The 18644-nt window shown below is 30.9% G+C and overlaps 2 protein-coding genes across 3 annotated transcripts in view; both read left to right on the forward strand.

Moving 5' to 3' along the window:
- LOC143255999 (dual specificity calcium/calmodulin-dependent 3',5'-cyclic nucleotide phosphodiesterase 1A-like) overlaps nucleotides 1-18644 on the forward strand; it is a 463989-nt gene that overhangs the window by 161391 nt on the left and 283954 nt on the right. The gene's annotated exons all lie outside the window — the stretch shown is intronic.
- On the forward strand, nucleotides 1914-15497 carry LOC143254901 (cleavage and polyadenylation specificity factor subunit 6-like). The gene is made up of 6 exons (XM_076509811.1): nucleotides 1914-2231; nucleotides 6667-6753; nucleotides 9253-9352; nucleotides 11753-11856; nucleotides 14806-14871; nucleotides 15401-15497. Exons 3-6 carry the CDS (start codon nucleotides 9269-9271, stop codon nucleotides 15495-15497), a joined length of 351 nt encoding a protein of 116 aa, XP_076365926.1. The 5' UTR covers nucleotides 1914-2231; nucleotides 6667-6753; nucleotides 9253-9268.

Consider the following 18644-nt stretch of genomic DNA (forward strand, 5'->3'; position numbering starts at 1 on the left):
CATCATACGTTACAGAGGCCCGGCATACCCAAGCGTGTTAAGGCGTGCGACTCGTAATCCGAGGGTCACGGGTTCGCATCCCCGTCGCGCCAAACATTCTCGCTCTTTCAGCCGTGGGGGCGTTATAATGTGACGGTCAATCCCACTATTCGTTGGTAAAAGAGTAGCCCAAGAGTTGGCGGTGGGTGGTGATGACTAGCTGCCTTCCCTCTAGTCTTACACTGCTAAATTAGGGACGGCTAGCACAGATAGCCCTCGAGTAGCTTTGTGCGAAATTCAAACGAACTTTACAGAGTTATTAATCCAAAACCACGAAAATGCTCTATCACTACATTATAAAAATGTTTCAAAGTTATCCATAATTCGGATATGGATTAGGATACGGACTAAATTTTGGAAGAGCTGCCTCATACTGGCTTCTCATCTTATGTGAAATTTTTGTGTACATCGGTCTGTTAGTTTTCGAGATAAGCGTGCGGAAACACACACGAACGCTATTTGTATGCTTGTAAACTCTTTTAATAATATGAAATATCCACATATCTTACTATTTCATATACATGTTATTAAAAAAAACAACAAAATTTTATGTAGGTACTAATCCTCCACTTTAAACAAAGGTTATTTACTACAACACTTCTTTTAAAAAAACTTCCACTTACTTGGTCATGTTTTTATGTTACGTTTTTCTGGAGTGGGGTCATACTTATTTCAAGAGATGGTACAGATGCTTTTACAGTTTAGTCAGTGGAGTATTTAGGTAGGAGTACTTGGTCTTAATGAGCAAACATTGATAATTGTATTCTATGTAAAATTGTATAGGACCCACAAAAAATTATTAGCTCCTGGGCCTACACAATCTTAAATCCACCACTGAATTTAAGATATTTTATGGACTTATTTTCCTTGAATACGTTTGTCTAAAAATTGTAGTATACTATATTAGGACTCTTCTCTGGCTTAGCCTGTAAATATGGTATTTATTATTTTTTTTCTATTACTTGTCCTTTGTATAAGTTTATTTCTAGCCCAGAAAGCCAGTCAGGGTTATAATGCAGATCAAAGCCAGCTGGTAAGTAATAGAAACAAATAATTTAGTTATAGCAAATAAAGGATACTTTTTATGTGTAAATTTGTGTACTTTTACTTCCTCTGCATAACATTTCTGAAATCTATGAAGTATGGTAACTCAAAATATTTCTGGTAGATATTTGTATATATGAAAATACACACTTTAGAGTACCTTGTAGAACCAGATTCTATAACTCAGCAGTTCCATTGCATGAAAAAACCACAAGTCGTAACATATCTACACGAGGGCTATCTGCGCTAGCCGTCCCTAATTTAGCAGTGTAAGACTAGAGGGAAGGCAGCTAGTCATTAGCACCAACCGCTAACTCTTGGGCTACTCTTTTACCAACGAATAGAGGGATTCCCCGCTTCGTTATAACGCCCCCACGACTGAAAGAACGAGCATGTTTGGTATGATGAGGATTCAAACCCGCGACCTTCATATTACGAGTTGTTATAATGTAACGGTTTATCCCACTATTCGCTGGTAAAAGAGTTGGCAGTTGGCGGTGATGACTAGCTGCCTTCCCTCTAGTCTTACACTGCTGAATTAGATACAGCTTGCGCAAATATCCCTCTTGTATCTTTGCGCGAAATTCAAAAAACAAACAATTTTATAATAATCCTAACTTCAAGCGCCTAGTAGCAAACATCAAAGTTAAAACATTGAAACTATAGTTTACAACAATACATATATGGAAACAATTAAGTAAGTATTTACGCTTAGGATGTTTTTCTTTTTTTTTCTGTACGTATACTTGATTACCTCTACTTGTTTGGTTGGTTTATATTTATAAATTAATCCGGCACAAAAGTAGCCAAAAGAATTACATTATTTCTTCGGTTTTGTACATTGTGGAAAGCCAGTAAGTGAACCTGTGTAAAGTGAATTATTATATAATTGTACGTGTTTTTGATTACGTATGAAATATTTATCCTGTTAACTCTTCATATAGCTGAAAGTGTTTTACTTTCCATGTTTAAGTACAGTTTAGAAGGAAACAATTTTATTACTCCAATAATGTGTAACAATTAAGATCAAATTGTGACATTCAACAACGAAGAATCTTTCGCAACCTCAATAGGCCTAATTTGAAATCATGGCGGATGGAGTAGACATAGATTTGTATGCAGAGGATCTGGAACATGATTTTAACCAGGTGAGTGTTTAAAAATACACCTAACCACTTAGTTATACTACGTAAGATATTTTAATATTTATAAACTTTGTTTTAAATTTAAATGTGTTTTAGTATAAGAACATGCGCTAACTACAGTCCTTAGGCTTCCCACTTACAACGATTAACACTAAGAATACTACCATTACCAGTGAAATTAAAATTAAAAAATAAAACCACTGCATGATGTTTCGCAATCAGTGTTCAAGTACAGTTTGTAGCGCTAGTACTAGTAAAATTGTAGTAATAATATAACTTTTAAGTACTATTATTACTATAATAAGTACACGTACTAGGTTTAACATTAACATTAATAGTCATAATACTGTTGCTGTTGGAAAGGTAACTTACTCCGTTAAAGTAATATACTGAATGTGAATACAATGTTAATTTAATTGTGTACAGATGACATGCAAAAATAGACATTAACATTTTGTTTATAGAAATCAATTTCTACGTATTTAGATATAAATTGATTGTGATAAAGCAGTGTCAAAATATTTTGATATCTGATAGCTATTATTTTGACATCTGATAACTATAATTATGATACCATTTTGAAAAGTCATTTTTTGTTTACCCTAACTAAGATATTATTACTGGTAGTACTATTAGTAATACTGGTTTATAGAATTGTAAAGCAAAGGTATTAGGTATGAGATTTGAAATGAAGGATTATTGTAAGTGTTAGTTATTAAGAAAGAAGTATTTACGTTAAGAATTGAAATTACTGATCTATTGTTATTTGGTAGCTACTGAGAATTTAAAACATTAGATTATTCAAACTAGTAATATTTAAGTGTAACTGATTTCTCGGTTTACATCATAGCTGCATTGCTTAATAGTATCAGTATTACTTTAGTAATGAAATTTTATTTTAAGACTTGTGTACAATTTAATCTACAAACTGTGAAACAGATGTAACTTTCTAGTTAGATTCATTCATTTTCCAGGAAATATAAAAGTATTTTTGTCTCTAATAATGGGTTTATAAGTTCTATGGAATATCACAATCTTATCAAACCATTACATCTTATTTACTTGAAAATTGTTAAGGTGTAATTGAAACACCAGACTGTATTGACCACCATTAGTTTTACCTCATTGGAAAGAGCTTAGCATACATGGTCAATGTTAACAATGTAATAATTCTGTATATATAACTAAGTTATTAGCTTACATTAGATTTTGTTAATTACTTTGTTATATTTGACATTGTTGTGACTTCATTTTCTAAGCATTATTCTATTATTGAATGTTCTTAAATGTTATTCCATTTACTTTTGGTTGTTATGGAAAATTTAACTTTTACATCCTGTAGCTTATCCAATGTTTTATTTAAGTAATAGAGGTTAGTTGTATTAGACATATCATATAGTACGTTTGATATATAATTTATCTTTACAACATTTCACATTATTATATTATAATCAGTGTACAATTATTCTAGCTAATTATTGTGAGATTCAGTTATTCATTTAATTGTTTATTATATTTTTTTTTTGTGTCTTCATTAACACTGGTATTTACTGGCATTATTAATAATGTCCTACCAATTGACTTTGCATTTTAACGGTAACATGTTCTCGCAATTTATCTAGGATGTCTGGCCTTTCTGAAAGTACACTGTTTAATTGGTTGTTATTAACCAAACAATGATTTTAAGGAGAATTGTAGAAAAATTTCTTATATGTCGTCATGCTGATGCTACGAATATTAATTCTATAACAGTTAGTGTTTATGTGTTCTGTAAGTGAGACTTGTGCTATTCTTTTCTTAATGCTATTTTCATTAATAGTATTGATTAAAAAGTTGCTTTTTCAATAGGTTAGCAAGTGTTTGGATTAGTTTATGTTCAGGTATGGTAGAAACCATAGAATAGTAAGAGCTTAAGAGGAGTTTGGTTGAGTTGTTGAGACATTAGGGTTGGATATAGAAATTAAGGGGGAAAAATAGTGCTCATTTAATTGTGTGAACTTTTAGGAATATCCAGTGGTTGCTAGTTACTGTTTTACATATCTTATTCTGACTTGAATAATAATCATCATAACTTAGCTTAAAGATGAAAAAATCTCATTTTTAATAAAAAATATGCATTAGTATTATAGATGTATAGCTGAGTACCAGGTTACAATTCTAGAAATTGTGCCAACTGGCACTGATTTTTCATGTGGAGATTGGCCATCTTGCAGTAGGTAAAAGAGAGTTCATTTACTGATGTAACATTCTTGATCTATAATATCCCATTGATTCCTGATCTTTTATTTTTCCTAACTAATCCATGTGATGCTTTGTGTTTCAGCAGCTTCATTGACTCTGAATTTTAATGTGATGTAAACCTTCTGTGGTTCACACTTTTGCCTTATTTAGTGCAGAATACATTAATATCCTTCTGCTGTTGTTATGCCAGAATTGATATAAGGGGCTTTTCTTTTCAGCTTGTTAGTTTCCTTAATTAGTTTTATCCATACATTGCCTGTTACCTATTACTACAGCTAGGCAGTTAGTTGAATTTGTAAATGTATTGATTAATCATTAGCCTCATCAATCAGTTATTCCCACATTATACATATGTATTTGGAATAACTGGACACACTGATTTTTTTCAGTAAATCAAGAAGCAATGAGTCTCCAAATTTAGTTGAGGAATTTCTATACTGTAAGTGTGTAATTTGTGGGAAACTTGGTATGGAACGAAAACCTGAAATGATCAATATGGGTTGAACAAGTGTCAAATAATGCAGAAAAGTGAAGACAGATGTAATGTTTCCTTTTCAAGTTAAGAAACTAACACTTGTTAACATTTGAATTGTAAACTGTTTTGATGTCAAGGTAAAGATATGCAAGCTTTGAACCATTCAGTATACAGAGGAATAACTAAATAAAGTTTTTTTCAACATATGGTATGTATAACTTGGCTGGTTCTATCAGCAAGTCTTTCTTGTCAACGGTTCAACATATTTGTTAGAGAAGAGCAACAGCAACATAACTTGAAAGTTGTACATCAGTTAGAAAGTGTATGAATTTGTTGGTGTCTTCAATGCATATATTTTTGAGTGCAAACAGAAGTACATTTATTTTAACCCATAATCATACCTAGAATGTGCTATTCCTTGAAAAAGATGAACTGAACTTGATAGCAAAAAGAAACTACTTTTACCAAAAACTTTGAATGCTCCAAATTTAAAAATTTTGAATTTAAAAAGCAATATGTTTTTACAAGCTATTTTGTTCATATTTAATATAATATCATTAATTTTACTGTCAAGGCCAAAAACTTTAGGATTTTAAGCTGTAAAATCTTGTTATTAAGATGTAGGGAGATAAGAATTCTTTAAAAGTGTAACCAAATCATAATTATCAGTAGTGGTTAAAACAAGAAAAATAACAAGGAATTTCATGATTAAAATGTTTACTGAAATTGAACTTGTTGGATTAAACTACACTGATATTTATTTTGTGAATGTGTTTAAAAAGGTTGAAAAATTCCTTATCAAATATGGTTGGATGGGTTGTCAAAAAAAATAAATTTAATCTATATACTCTGTGTTTTGGTTAATATTGAGGGCAGTTGGAAAGGTCAAACATATCTGTAATAGAAGCAGTTTTCTTTCTTTAGTATGATAGTAAATCTGTCAGAACTTATCTTGAGTGGAGGATATTGTCAAGAGTTTGGAAAAAAAGAGATTAATCATTATTTTGGAAATCGGGACTGGATTCAGTGATCAGTTTTCTGTTTTGATAAAGGCTATTTTGGAGCCAGGGCATCACTTAATGTCCTTTAATGTGTAAAATTATGTGGGCACTCCACCAAATTCTGATAATCGTGAATATACCAAATGTATACATCTCTATTAGAACATAGAAACTTGTTGAAGATATGATGATTTCTTGAACGAAGGCTGGAATTATGTTTGTAGAATTTATTATTATAGACAGTATTAATATCATTAGAATTTTTTGTTTACTGTTTTATTTTAGGTTTGTTTCATATACCATCAACAACTAAAAGTTTTTATTAAAGTTGTTGTTACTCCTGTTGTAATGTGAAAGTAAAAAAATTTAATGTTTCAAAGAAATGCAAATGGTATGACATCACAATATAATGATATTTTATGTGAAGTTTGATTATCCTAGTATTGTTCATTTCTTTTGTTTCCAAGCCATTGATTTGACTTTTCAGTAGGGTTGATTTAAAAAGAAAAAAAGGGGTACTTAAATATATTTATAAATATGAACTTGTTTTTAAATATACATGATAAAAATAATTATGAATTTTAATACTTTGAAGTTTTTATGATTATTAAAAATATTTTTACAGGAGACCATTTTTTATGGATTATGGAGTTTTTAATTGGAACTTTTAGCATTGAAGGAATGACCATGTTACATAAAATAGGATTATTTTTCTTTCCAGGAAGGAGATTACAACCATGACTCCAATATTGACCTTTATGATGATGTTATTACTGCTTCTACAGGAGATATAGGTCATCCTGATGAGGTGTGTAATAAATATCCTTTCATAGCTTTTTGTAAATGCTTTGATCTAAAATATATATTTGTTTTCTGACCGTTTCTTGGTTTTAAGGATAGACACTTTTATTAACTTTATTGCTTGAATGAAGTGTCGAGTGTATCTCTTGGGAAATGAACCACTATTATTGTAATGATACAAAGCTTTTTATTTACAAGACTGATGGGTGTTCCTCTGTAGGTTTAATATCTATTAATGCAAGACCCTTGTATTGAAAATACAACCTGTAAATTCATTTTGAATGCCATTTTTAGTGACTTTTGCTTTCCTTTTTAATAATAATCTAATTAGAATGTAATTATTTACAATTATATTTTTACCTTTATCCATCTAGAGTATTTATTGCTTGCACCATGTAGTCATTATATGACCTACACTTTATCAAACTTTTGTATTGTCTATTTTGGTGTCCATTTTTCTGTTTTGTACTAACTAGCATTTTAGAGCATGGAAGACACTCACCAGAAAATTTGAACTGGCACTTTTCATTGCAGGTTTTTATTAGCTTATATACAACAACACTCAAGATAAAAGATATAATTAGGTGCATCCTGTATAAGTTTGGTGAGAAGGATAGAGAAAGGTGTCCACAATATTAGGAATCAGGAGCTCAACTGAGGGTTGCTGGAACACTGGGAAAAGTTTATAAATAGAAATTAACATTGATTACTGCATGTGTGAACTGTTCCAGTGTTCCATGTTTTTGAAATTATTCATTTAGAAGATTGGCTGATGTCATTAATTCAACCTTGTTCATGTTTTTTTTTTTTTTTTAAATAATCACTTCTTAAAGAAATATCATTGCATTTGATTTAGGGCTTAGTGATTAACTCAGTTACTTGATATAAATAATAAACTTTGACCATTGATTGCATCAACTAATGTTACATCAAATTATCAATTAATTGAATTGTACGTTTATGATTATCATAATTTTACCATCGTAACTCACAGAAACAAGTGTCCAGTTGGTAATTTGCTGATTCAAAATAACAGATATTGGCTCATGTCTCACTTAAATATTATTTTGTAGAAAATCGTGAATAATGTTTTACCCATGATAATCATATTATTCTTTACCTCTAACTAGTGGAGTACCATGTGCTCTTATGTTTACTGTCCCAATTTCTAGTGAATATGCACCTAAAGTAGTCACCTGTTTGGTTACCTTGATGTATTTGTGTATTTTCTCTTCACATCAACATATTTGATTATCTTTATATAGTTCTTTGATGCATTTATGTTTCTATGGATTTTACAGTGGATGACCAAAATCAAGCTCATGTAACTTATTTTAACCTACACCTAATAGTCACGTCACTGGTAACTGTTATATTTGATATTTTTCCAGTTGATAATCAATTTCAGGAAGTAATGTGTATTTTCACCAACAAAATATTAGTAGCTGTAGCTGAATATTCTTGCAAACATTTGTTGGAAGAAACACACACAAAATTGTCATATTTTCAGTTTTGGTACAGCTCTTGTACTTCATTGTGTAACTTGCATGTATGATCTTACATTGTGTAACTTATTGGTTTGACAAATTTTCCTGGTTTTCAGTTAATGATTAAAAGAAATAACTTAATTCTAAATTATATCTGCAGACATCTAAATCAAGGATGGTTCGAAACTGTGGTTAAAAAACAAAACCAAATTAGCCTGCTGTGAGAATAATTGATTAGTTGGAAGTAGTTTACGGTGAGATTGATGATTAATCACTAGGAACATTTCACGTATCATTCCAGCTCTAATCACGTGTTGTAAAGTCATGATTATGACAAAATATTAAAACCCATACATGCAATTTTAGAATAACTAGCTGGATACATGTGGTGCAATTGCATTAAATCTGCATGTGACATATTCATGACATCATATCTGCACTCTGAGAATGGAGAAAAATAAAACTATCTGTAACACAAAACAGAGGAGAAATGTGAAAATCATGACCCGACTGAAAATCTACATGCACACAGGATAAAATCTCTCAAAGTTGGGGTTGCACATCACATAATAAAAAAGTTTTTCCAGTATCATATAAGCAAACACTATTACTCTATGATAACAGTAATTTACAAGAGTTTATTATATCAGATGTCAACTCCTCAAAGTGATAATTTTTGAAAGGCTACTTGCCAAAATATTCATTGTTATGAAAATAATTTAGCCTACTAGTATTTTGGGTAGAACACCTGTCCAGCATGTCTTCATAAATATCCTAATATCATTTCTCTTTAAGTACATTATAATTTTCTTGTCTATCAAAATTTTAAATGCTTTAGTGTTGTTATATTTTATATTAACATGAATTACTAAACAATTTTAAGTTTTGATGGCAAATTCTTGTAATAATTGTTGAGTTCATAAAGTTTTGTTGTTTTTGTCCTTAATAATCACAGTCATTATTGTAACAGCTGCAGTTCATATCTAGTCTTATCTTAATCTTTATAACATGTTTTATAGTTTGGGATAAACCAGGATGGAGTTTCTACAAGATCAGTGCCATCAAGTGGAGGGCCTCCCACAAAAGCGTGTAGCTGTTTATGTGGGCAACCTCACCTGGGTAAGTTTCTTGTGTGGCACAGGTTAACTTTTAAAATAATGTTATTGGAAACTTTTATCTCGTGCAAGTATAATTTTCTATCCAGAATGTTTTTCTTGATTAACATTTTGGGAAATCTAATAGTTGAATCTAGTGCCTTTTGGCTAGTAAACTTTCCAGCATTTCACTTTATATAAATAAATCATTACCAGTTACGTTAGGCAATTAAATAATGCAGTTCTATCAGGAAATAACTTGTTATAACTATCAGAGGGTACCTGGTAAAGAAGCAAAAATGTTATAAAGGACAATGTACCCCTTCCTTTTTTCATTAGTTATTGAATCACTAATGATCTTGTCATATGCAGACTGTCCTTTCATTCTCTTCTTACCATAAATCATAGAACAAAGCAGCCCATATGTGTCACTGGACAGTTTATTGTTTCCATACCAAAATTTTCAGTACTTGAACCAGCCACTAGTATAGCGGTATGTCTATGGATTTACAATGCAAAAATCAGGGGTTCAGTTCCCCTCGGTGGGCTCAGCAGATAACCCGATGTGGCTTTACTATAAGAAAACATCTCTACAGTAAGAAGTTTATTTTTATTTTCTAGGAGATTGGTTTGTTGTTGATTTAGTAGCTAGTTTGAGGTATATTAACAATGTGCATCCAACTTGTGAAGGATTTCCTCAGATCTGGGGCTTTTATTAAAAATATAGGAAAATATAAAAAGAAATAAAAACAAAGAAAAATAAAGCAATGAATTGGTTGTCATTATCAAAGTTAATTAAACATGGTAGCAGCAGGAATAACTGAAAGAAGTATAGAGTAAAACTGATATACGATGTTGGGTTATAGCTGCAACTAGGTATGAATAATTTCAGTTCTATGGAAGAGAAACTTTATATAGTTGTTAAGTAGGTAACTAATTTAATGCACACTTACAGCTTAGCCATTGACAAGATATCTAATCTGTATCATATAAAGAGCCAATCTTGAGTTACTTATCACTTCTGAAGAGTTTGGTCTTTTTACTTCAGCTGCTTCTATTATCAACTCTACTAATTTCATGTAGAGTTCTCATATAGCTCTTGTGAAACATTAAATGTCATCTCATTTTGTTGTAAGGAATAACTTTTATGAACCACAACTTTGATATCTATACATTTGTCATGTGGCTTTTCTGTCCTGGTAACCATGAGTACATCCATCACTATTTTTGGTTAAGTATGATCCCCTGTACTAATGCACCTCAGAATGACTGGTATGGTCATTAACACTTACTAATAAAGCAGAGAACAATGTTTCAATCTTCTCAAGTAGAAATGTTGTTCTCTGCTTTTTTAGTAAAAGTGTTAATAACCATACCAGTCCTTTTAAGATATATTTTAACTTGAAGTGGATTTCTCGTCATCAAGGATCCCTTGTACTGTTATTAGGATGTTGTTGGTGGGACGTTGCCTGGTTAGTTTGACGGTCAGTCACAGTGTAAATTACCAACATATAACTCTTGGCTGGTGCAGATTATTTTCACAGTGAGAGCAATCCATTAATATTTACACTTTTTCCCATCTTTTTGTTAATTGTTTCCAGTATTGTATGTTATTAACTTCTGTCAAAATTAAGGATTTTATAATATGGGTTTTCACATGTATTGAAACACTGCTACGTATTTAAATATGTATGCCATTTATCTCTACTTTTCTAACTTGGTTCATGTAAACTTAACAGTGTGAAAGCAAATCATTTTTAATAAGGTCTAAGTATAACATCTGTATATTTTATGATTTTGTAAGCTTAATGAAAATAACTTGCTGTTTCAAGCTAAAACTAGTTACTAACAGCTGAGATAAACACTGTCAGGTCAAAAAGAAGTGTTTTATTTTTGCTAAAAAACTGTTAATGTTTGATTAGCTTACTGGATGCAAGTAATTAGAAATAACTTGAATAATTCACTCTCTATTAACAATTTAAATATTTAATAAAGTAGTTGTTTTCATGTGTAAATTCAATTTTCAAGTGTGAGTTAATATTTTTTAAACTGTTGTAATTTTAATGCTTATTTAAATTTTTGCATTGTTTTAAAATTAATTTTCTCTGTTGATCCAAGCCAGTTTTTCTTATTTAGTCTTTCATATAATGCTTAATTTCATCATTCTCAGTCAGCTTATAAATAAATGGGAATTCTGTGATTTTTTACAAAGTGTTCACATAATTCTGAACATCTTAGAATTATGTTCCTGTCTGTTTAACTTAAAGACTTAGAAATATGTTCTTGGTAACTCCTTATAAAGGTGAAAAAGCAACAAAAAACATGCTTAGATCTTGTATTTTTCTTGGTTTGGAACATATTGTGACAAAGCAAAATGTCTAGGAGTCTTGCAAAGCTTTACTGTCATGCTTGTTTTGGGTTTTAGTGGACTACAGATCAAGACGTCATTGATGCCATCAACAAACTTGGTGTCAACGATGTTTTGGACGTCAAGTTCTATGAAAATAGAGCTAATGGACAGTCAAAAGGGTAAGGAAATTGCAATGTTTGGTTGTGTATCTACAGTTATTAACTATGTGAAACATGTTGCAAAATAATGTGTTTACATAAGGCCAGAAAATTCTGTTAATATATAATTATGCATTGTATTACATGTACTCAAACATTTATGCCTTTAAAAAATGGCATATTACTTCAAATTAAATCAAAAGTAAACTGTGATTAATGTACTATCCTGTTCAGTTTTGTGGAGACAAAGAGCTAAATGTTCACATGTGGTAAGGCCCGGCATGATTGGGTGGGTAGGGTGCTTGACTCATAATCTCAGGGTTGTGGGTTCAAATCCATGTCACACCAAACATGCTCGCTCTTTCAGACATGGGGTTGTTATAAGTTAACAGTAAATCCCACTATTCATTGGTAAAAGAGTAGCTCAAGAGTTGGTGGTGGGTGCTAATAACTAGATGCCTTCTTTGTAATCTATCGCTACTGAGTTAGAGATGGCTAGTGCAGATACTCCTCGTGCAGCTTTACGAAATTCTAAAACAAACAAGTAAATCATATGTAATGTAAGATGTGAAGAAGGGTTCAGTTCCTTGTTTCATTTTTTCCGACAGGTAGTTGCAGTCCATAAAAGTTTTCACACCTACTTTGGTAAAAAGTTGATAAAATTGGGTATTTTAATGCCCTGTTTCTCCAGTATGAAGACAATGTAATTAGATCCCCTCTCCTCACATTATATTATCAAATATCTATCTAATCTGTATGTGAAAACTTCAATCCTAATATTTACTGTTTGTAGTACAACACTGCAAAATTTCACATATTCACACATAAAAGCAGTTTCCTTCATCACTAATTACTGAAATACAATCCTTAAAATGGGATTCTCAAAATACATATTTCAGTAACTTAGAAGTTTCAACTCTTTTTTTTTCTCTTTCTCTGCCACAGTTATAAGTTAACAATTCTCCTAGTATCAGTTTTATTTTTATTTGCACAATAATTAAAAGTAGAATATTCTTTCTTTATGGTGGTATAGGTATTTCCAAACTCCCATGACTGAGAGAGAGAGAGAGAGAGAGAGAGAGACAGTATGTGCTAATGGCAGTGAAAAACTGTATAAACTGATTACTTTAAAGTTTTGTAGGGAGATTTTCTTTCCATATATTTATTTTATTGGTATTTTGAAATGCCACTATAAGAAGAACATTGTTTTCAGTTGTATTTTAAGGATTGTTAGTAAGATACTGTGAGAGAAACCTATAAATGCTCATTTATAACAATTGTGCTACAGAGGTTGGAATGTTTTTTTTGTATTGGAACAATTTTACACTCACAAATATTTAAGTTGTAACAACCACAGTTAACATAAAGTTATGGTGTAATGGATGGATCAAAATGACATTTAGACATTGCTTGGCATTTTATGAGTAGTATGATTCCACCAAAAATTCACTCTGTTTGAGAATGGTATGTAACAACCCTTTATGATAAAAAGAAACAATGACAAAAAACAAAACACATTCAGATCACAAGAGTAGACTCAATCAGGATTTTAGAATGTTCATGACACCAAAAATAATGGGATATGGATCATTTTGGGAACTCTGGACCATTAAGAAAAAGGCTTCAACAGCCTATACCTTTGGCATGCGATCAGACTGTTGGAACAGACAGGTTTATTTTGTTCATGAGATAAGCAGTGTATCAAAACTGGTGTAATACAGTTTAAGGTAACAAATAAAATCAACTTTAAAATTTTTCAAGTGGTAAAAAAATAATTTTAACTCCATAATATTTTAGAATCAATATTTTGTCATTTTCTGGCATTATTTATCTAGTGTGATGTTTGAAGTTAAGTATGAAGTTACACAATGAGCTATCTGTGTTCTGCCCACCATTGGTATCAAACCCAGTTTCTAGCATTGTAAAGACTAGACATACTGTAGTGAGTGTAATGTATGAAGGAAAAAAGTTTGTATTTTCATTTCTGTACAGCTTTGGAGATTTACCTCTCAACAAAACAGTCCACTTGTTTACGTGTTTTAGAACTGTTCTGTTCATCCTAGAGGATAATTATTTTTATAAGAAACTATTGCCTGTTGAGAACATATCACCTATTTCTTGATTTTCTGTCACATTGTTTAGTTTTTGTACAGGCCTTGTATTGTTTCAGTACAGTTAGATAAATCAAGGGTTGTAGATCAGATATATAGGTTTAAGAGTTTTTTGTTTTTTTTAAGTTTCTGTAAATGTTGTTCAATTCATTTGTAAATTGTGAAAGGATTTAAGAGATCAATTATATTGGTTTTAAAGCTGCACAAATGTTTTTCAGTGAGAATAAATCATATAATTTGAGAAGGAAATTTGTACATTTTAAAGATGGGTTGAATAGGTAATAAAGAACATTATTGCAAGTTTAACACTGCAACAAATGTATGGTGTTTGGAGAAGGTTTTATGATCATCAGGTACAAACAGTGTTCTTAGACACAGGAGTGTGTGTGTTTATGTTTGTGTATATGTATAGACACAGTTTGAAATGAAAGTGATATGGCAGGAGATAGCTTAGGGCTTAACAAATATATCTTTTTAAATACATATTATGGTTTTATTGAGTTGCAGTGCAAGTAAACATGAGTTGTTTTTATTATTCACAAAATGTCATTAAATTTGATAAATTTAAGTAAATATACTTTCATCTCAGTATCTTAGGCAATTGAAAAATACTTTGATAGTTGAAATCTTTATTGAATATTATCTTTGTCTTTTCTATTCAATAGATAATTAGATAATTCTTAACCAATAATTTTATTTTAGAGTATTTTAACTAATATATTTGTTAGGTGGTATTACCACCCATTTTCTATACCCTTTGTAACTAATTAAACTTAGAGTTTGAGTTTCAAAAGTACATGAAGTTGTTTTCTTTTTTAATTGTTAGCTTGAAACAGTGGCTGAATTTTTCTTTCTTTAGGTTTTGTGTAGTTTCATTAGGATCTGAAACTTCATTCCGAATTGTCATGGACAAACTTCCAAAAAAGTGAGTACAGATGAATCTTCTGGTCATTTGTTCTTTGTCATATGCTCAAAGGTTGAATTAATAATTAATTTTAACTTGGCAGTGCTTTCATTTCTGTTTTGCAGTTTGATTAAGATTTGTAATTATATTACTCAGTAATATTAATGCTGTATAATTATGTAATTCTTAACTGTTTACCTGTTTTATTACTGGATTTTAAAGAATATTTGTACTGTATTGTATGTCTTGTGTATTTATTTCACACTTTAAGTGTGAACTTTTCTGTATTATGTGGCTCTAATCTGATCAAATGTAAATGCTGAAGTAAATTTGTAGGTTCACAGTTGTGGTATGTAAATTATGGTATGTTAAAAATATGAATGCTACGTTGCTTCCTGGAGTGTTGTAGCTCACCATCATTGTACAAAGTGCAATAAGCTATAAGTATTTAGATTACCTGTAATGGATAAATTAGTGTGCTCATGATAACCAATATGATAATAACTACTGTGTTTATCCTATTGTTTGATTTATATATTTTTCTATTCAGAGAACTTCATGCACAAAACCCTGCTGTAACACCATACAACAGACAGAGCTTGAACCACTTTGAAATGCAGGCTAGAAAACCATCTCCAGGTGAATAAAACCCATAAACTTTTATTGAAGAACTCTAATAAATTAATATTAAAGAATAGAAAAGATTTTCATCTCTTCAGTAGTCACAATATTCGAAAATAAAAAATTATTCAAAAATATTTATAAAAAACGAACAACAAATAATTATTATATGAACATTCTATCCTTAGCCATGATATTTTCATTTTTCCCTGCATTACTTGCATAACTTTTTGTGTAGGTATGTCATTAAGAGCTAGGGGCTAGGACTTTCTTTGTCACCTTGTAGCTCAGCTGCTTTCACTTTTTATATAATACAAAATAGAAAGTAGAAGCAGCCATTATTACAATGTAGTTTTCAGAATGGTATACAGGTAGAAATTATTTCTTTAAGTCTATAACCTACTTTCTTTTGGAAATGACAAAATTGGAACAAATCCTTGTACTTGAAGCTTGAAGATTTCAGAGAGGATAAATTAATTTCTTTTCCTTGGAACACAGTAAATATAATTAATTATGATGAGCAGTTAAATTCATAATAGGAAGTTATGTGTTTTGCTGCAAGGGCACTTGCAGCACTAAACCCCTGTAAGGATTTGAAAGGCCTTGAGAAATGATTTTTAAATACAGTCCACTCTTACAACTACATGTGTTTAATAATTTTCTTTCATGTATTTCCTCACTCCATCTGTTGCACTTTATTTAGTATAAAAATCTGTCTACTTATTTTGGAAAATTTTAAATTTGTTTTCTAATTTGATTTATCAATTTTGACAGTAAGTTAATAGCAGTTAGCACATTCCAAATTAAATTCAAATCAAATTTTAAAATTTTCCTACTAGAAGGTAGGAACTGGCTGACAGCACTTACTACCACCTTTTTTATTTTGTTGTTCAATTGCTGATGGAGGGAAGGCAGCTCGCAGCATCTACTACTAGAATTTTTTTTTTTGTCTTTGCTTGTATGAGCTATGATTTGAGAAAACAGTTGATTTTACTTAACTTTGTGAAGATAATATAAATTATATGATATAATTTTGTTTTATCTTTGTGTTATTTGGTATTTTTTCTTAGGAACTCCTGGTGAGAAGGAATGGGAAGAGGAGGATCATTGGGTGGAGGAATGAGGGAGAGAGATGGGAGAGGAGACAGAGGGCAGCTTAATTTGAATAGAGGAATAAGTAATGGCCCACTACCTTTCTCCCTCAACAGCGTATTCATGGACCTCCAGTGGGCCCACCACTTACACAAGGACCATCACCACCTCAATTTCATCAAGGTGCTTTTTTATTTTCTTTGTAAAATCATATTTATTTTCTATGCTTTACACTCTACTGAGACATAGATGAACTAAAACATGCATATTATACCTTCTTATCTCATCCAATCTTTCACAAAATGTCAGTAATTCTCTGACATTTGCTATTGGATCATTTATAACTAATTACAGTGGAATCCCTCTAAAGCAGCCACCTTTGGGACTGAGACAAACTGGCCTGACTAGAGGGGTGGCCTGATTACAGGGGTTCCACTGAACATAATTAGGGATTATGCAAACAAAAAAAGGGACTGTAATTGAGTGACTGCTTAGAGGGTTTCACTGTAAAACAAAAGTTCTGCTTTACATGATTCCTTTGGGAGCTAGTTCATTCAGATGCCAGGTTTGGAAATATTTAGTCTCAGTTTCATTGTTTATGTTAATGGTGTTTATCTTGATTAACTAATTATATTTTGAAATTTATTTATAGCATAGTTATAAAGCTGGTTGAATTATATTAGTTTTAGGACATTACACTTTTTTTGTGTGATAGTATTTTGTTTAAATTGCATTTTTGAAATAAGAATTTAAAATGTTTTTGACCACCAGCATCAAGGTCTATAGTGCTTTGCCTGTTAATGGCAGAGAGGCAGATTCCATACATAGGATTAAATTTCTGTATTTATGTGAATGTTTTTTTATTATTGTTATAAAGGTAAATAAAATGTAAAAATTAAAACCTTATTAGGTTATATAAGAACATTTAAATGAAAACAAAAGTTAAATGAAATTTCTTGTTATAGTCCATCAAAGTACACTTATGATGAGGATGATTGTGGCATGCTCAGAACTTGATTGTTTGTTTGTACAATGATTTATAGCTGTTGATAAATGGCTTTTGATGTACTCCAAGATGGTGCAAGTGCAGCCATAAAACAACAAGACTAAATGAAACCAGATTTAAAAAGTCTTAACTTTGACTGCAAGAATATAAAGTATGTAATTACGAGCTAAATGTGCAGTCATTATAGAGTTTATAATTTAGATTTCATATTTTTTAACTTTTCATTTTACCCTACATTGCCAATTTTTGCTACAGTTAGTGTTGTGATAGAGAGAATAACAAATGAATGAAACATTACCATGGTGTTATGATAGAGAGAATAATAAATGAATGAAACATTACCAAGAAAATCATTGGATGTTTGTTTAGTAGGCACTAGATATTATGTGAATGAAATATGAAAACTGGAGGTTGAAAACAAGTATTAATTAAAAATTAAAATTATTATGTGTGTGTGTGTGTGTGTGTGTAAAACAGACTTTCATGCTTTTTAAAAGCTTGCCAGATTTATTTAAAGATACAACTAATAATTTTAGAAATATAGTAAACATTAATTTTCCAATATGGGTACTCTGTGCATTTTTAACCCTATCAAGGCAATGCCATTTTTAAACTACTTTCTGCACATATTACTGTGTAAAATTGAAACTTTAATTAAATTGCTTTAATTTTTTTTTCCTTTTTATGAAGTTATTATATTAAATAATGGTTATTACAAATAATGATTTATATACAAAGTTTTAAGAATTTGCAAACAATATTGTCTTCTATCCTATCCAGAACTTTGTGAGATGTCTTATTAATGGTTCAAAACAAGCGAATTACGAATTGTTTTACTAAGTTCTGATAATTTTAATGTTTTACTAAGTTCTGATAATTTTAATGTTTTACTAAGTTCTGATAATTTTAAAATAATGAAACTAATAAAAAAGAAGAAAAAAAAATCTTAAGAAGATTTCTCTTCCATGGGAGCAGCACCTCCACCATCACATATCCATCACCAACAGGGTCCACCACAACCTGGACCTTTACCAATGCTTGCCCTCCAGGAATGCCTCCCACCCGCGAGGCATTC

This window comes from Tachypleus tridentatus, chromosome 7 (assembly GCF_004210375.1).
Source record: "Tachypleus tridentatus isolate NWPU-2018 chromosome 7, ASM421037v1, whole genome shotgun sequence".
NCBI classification, from domain to species: Eukaryota; Metazoa; Arthropoda; class Merostomata; order Xiphosura; family Limulidae; genus Tachypleus; species Tachypleus tridentatus.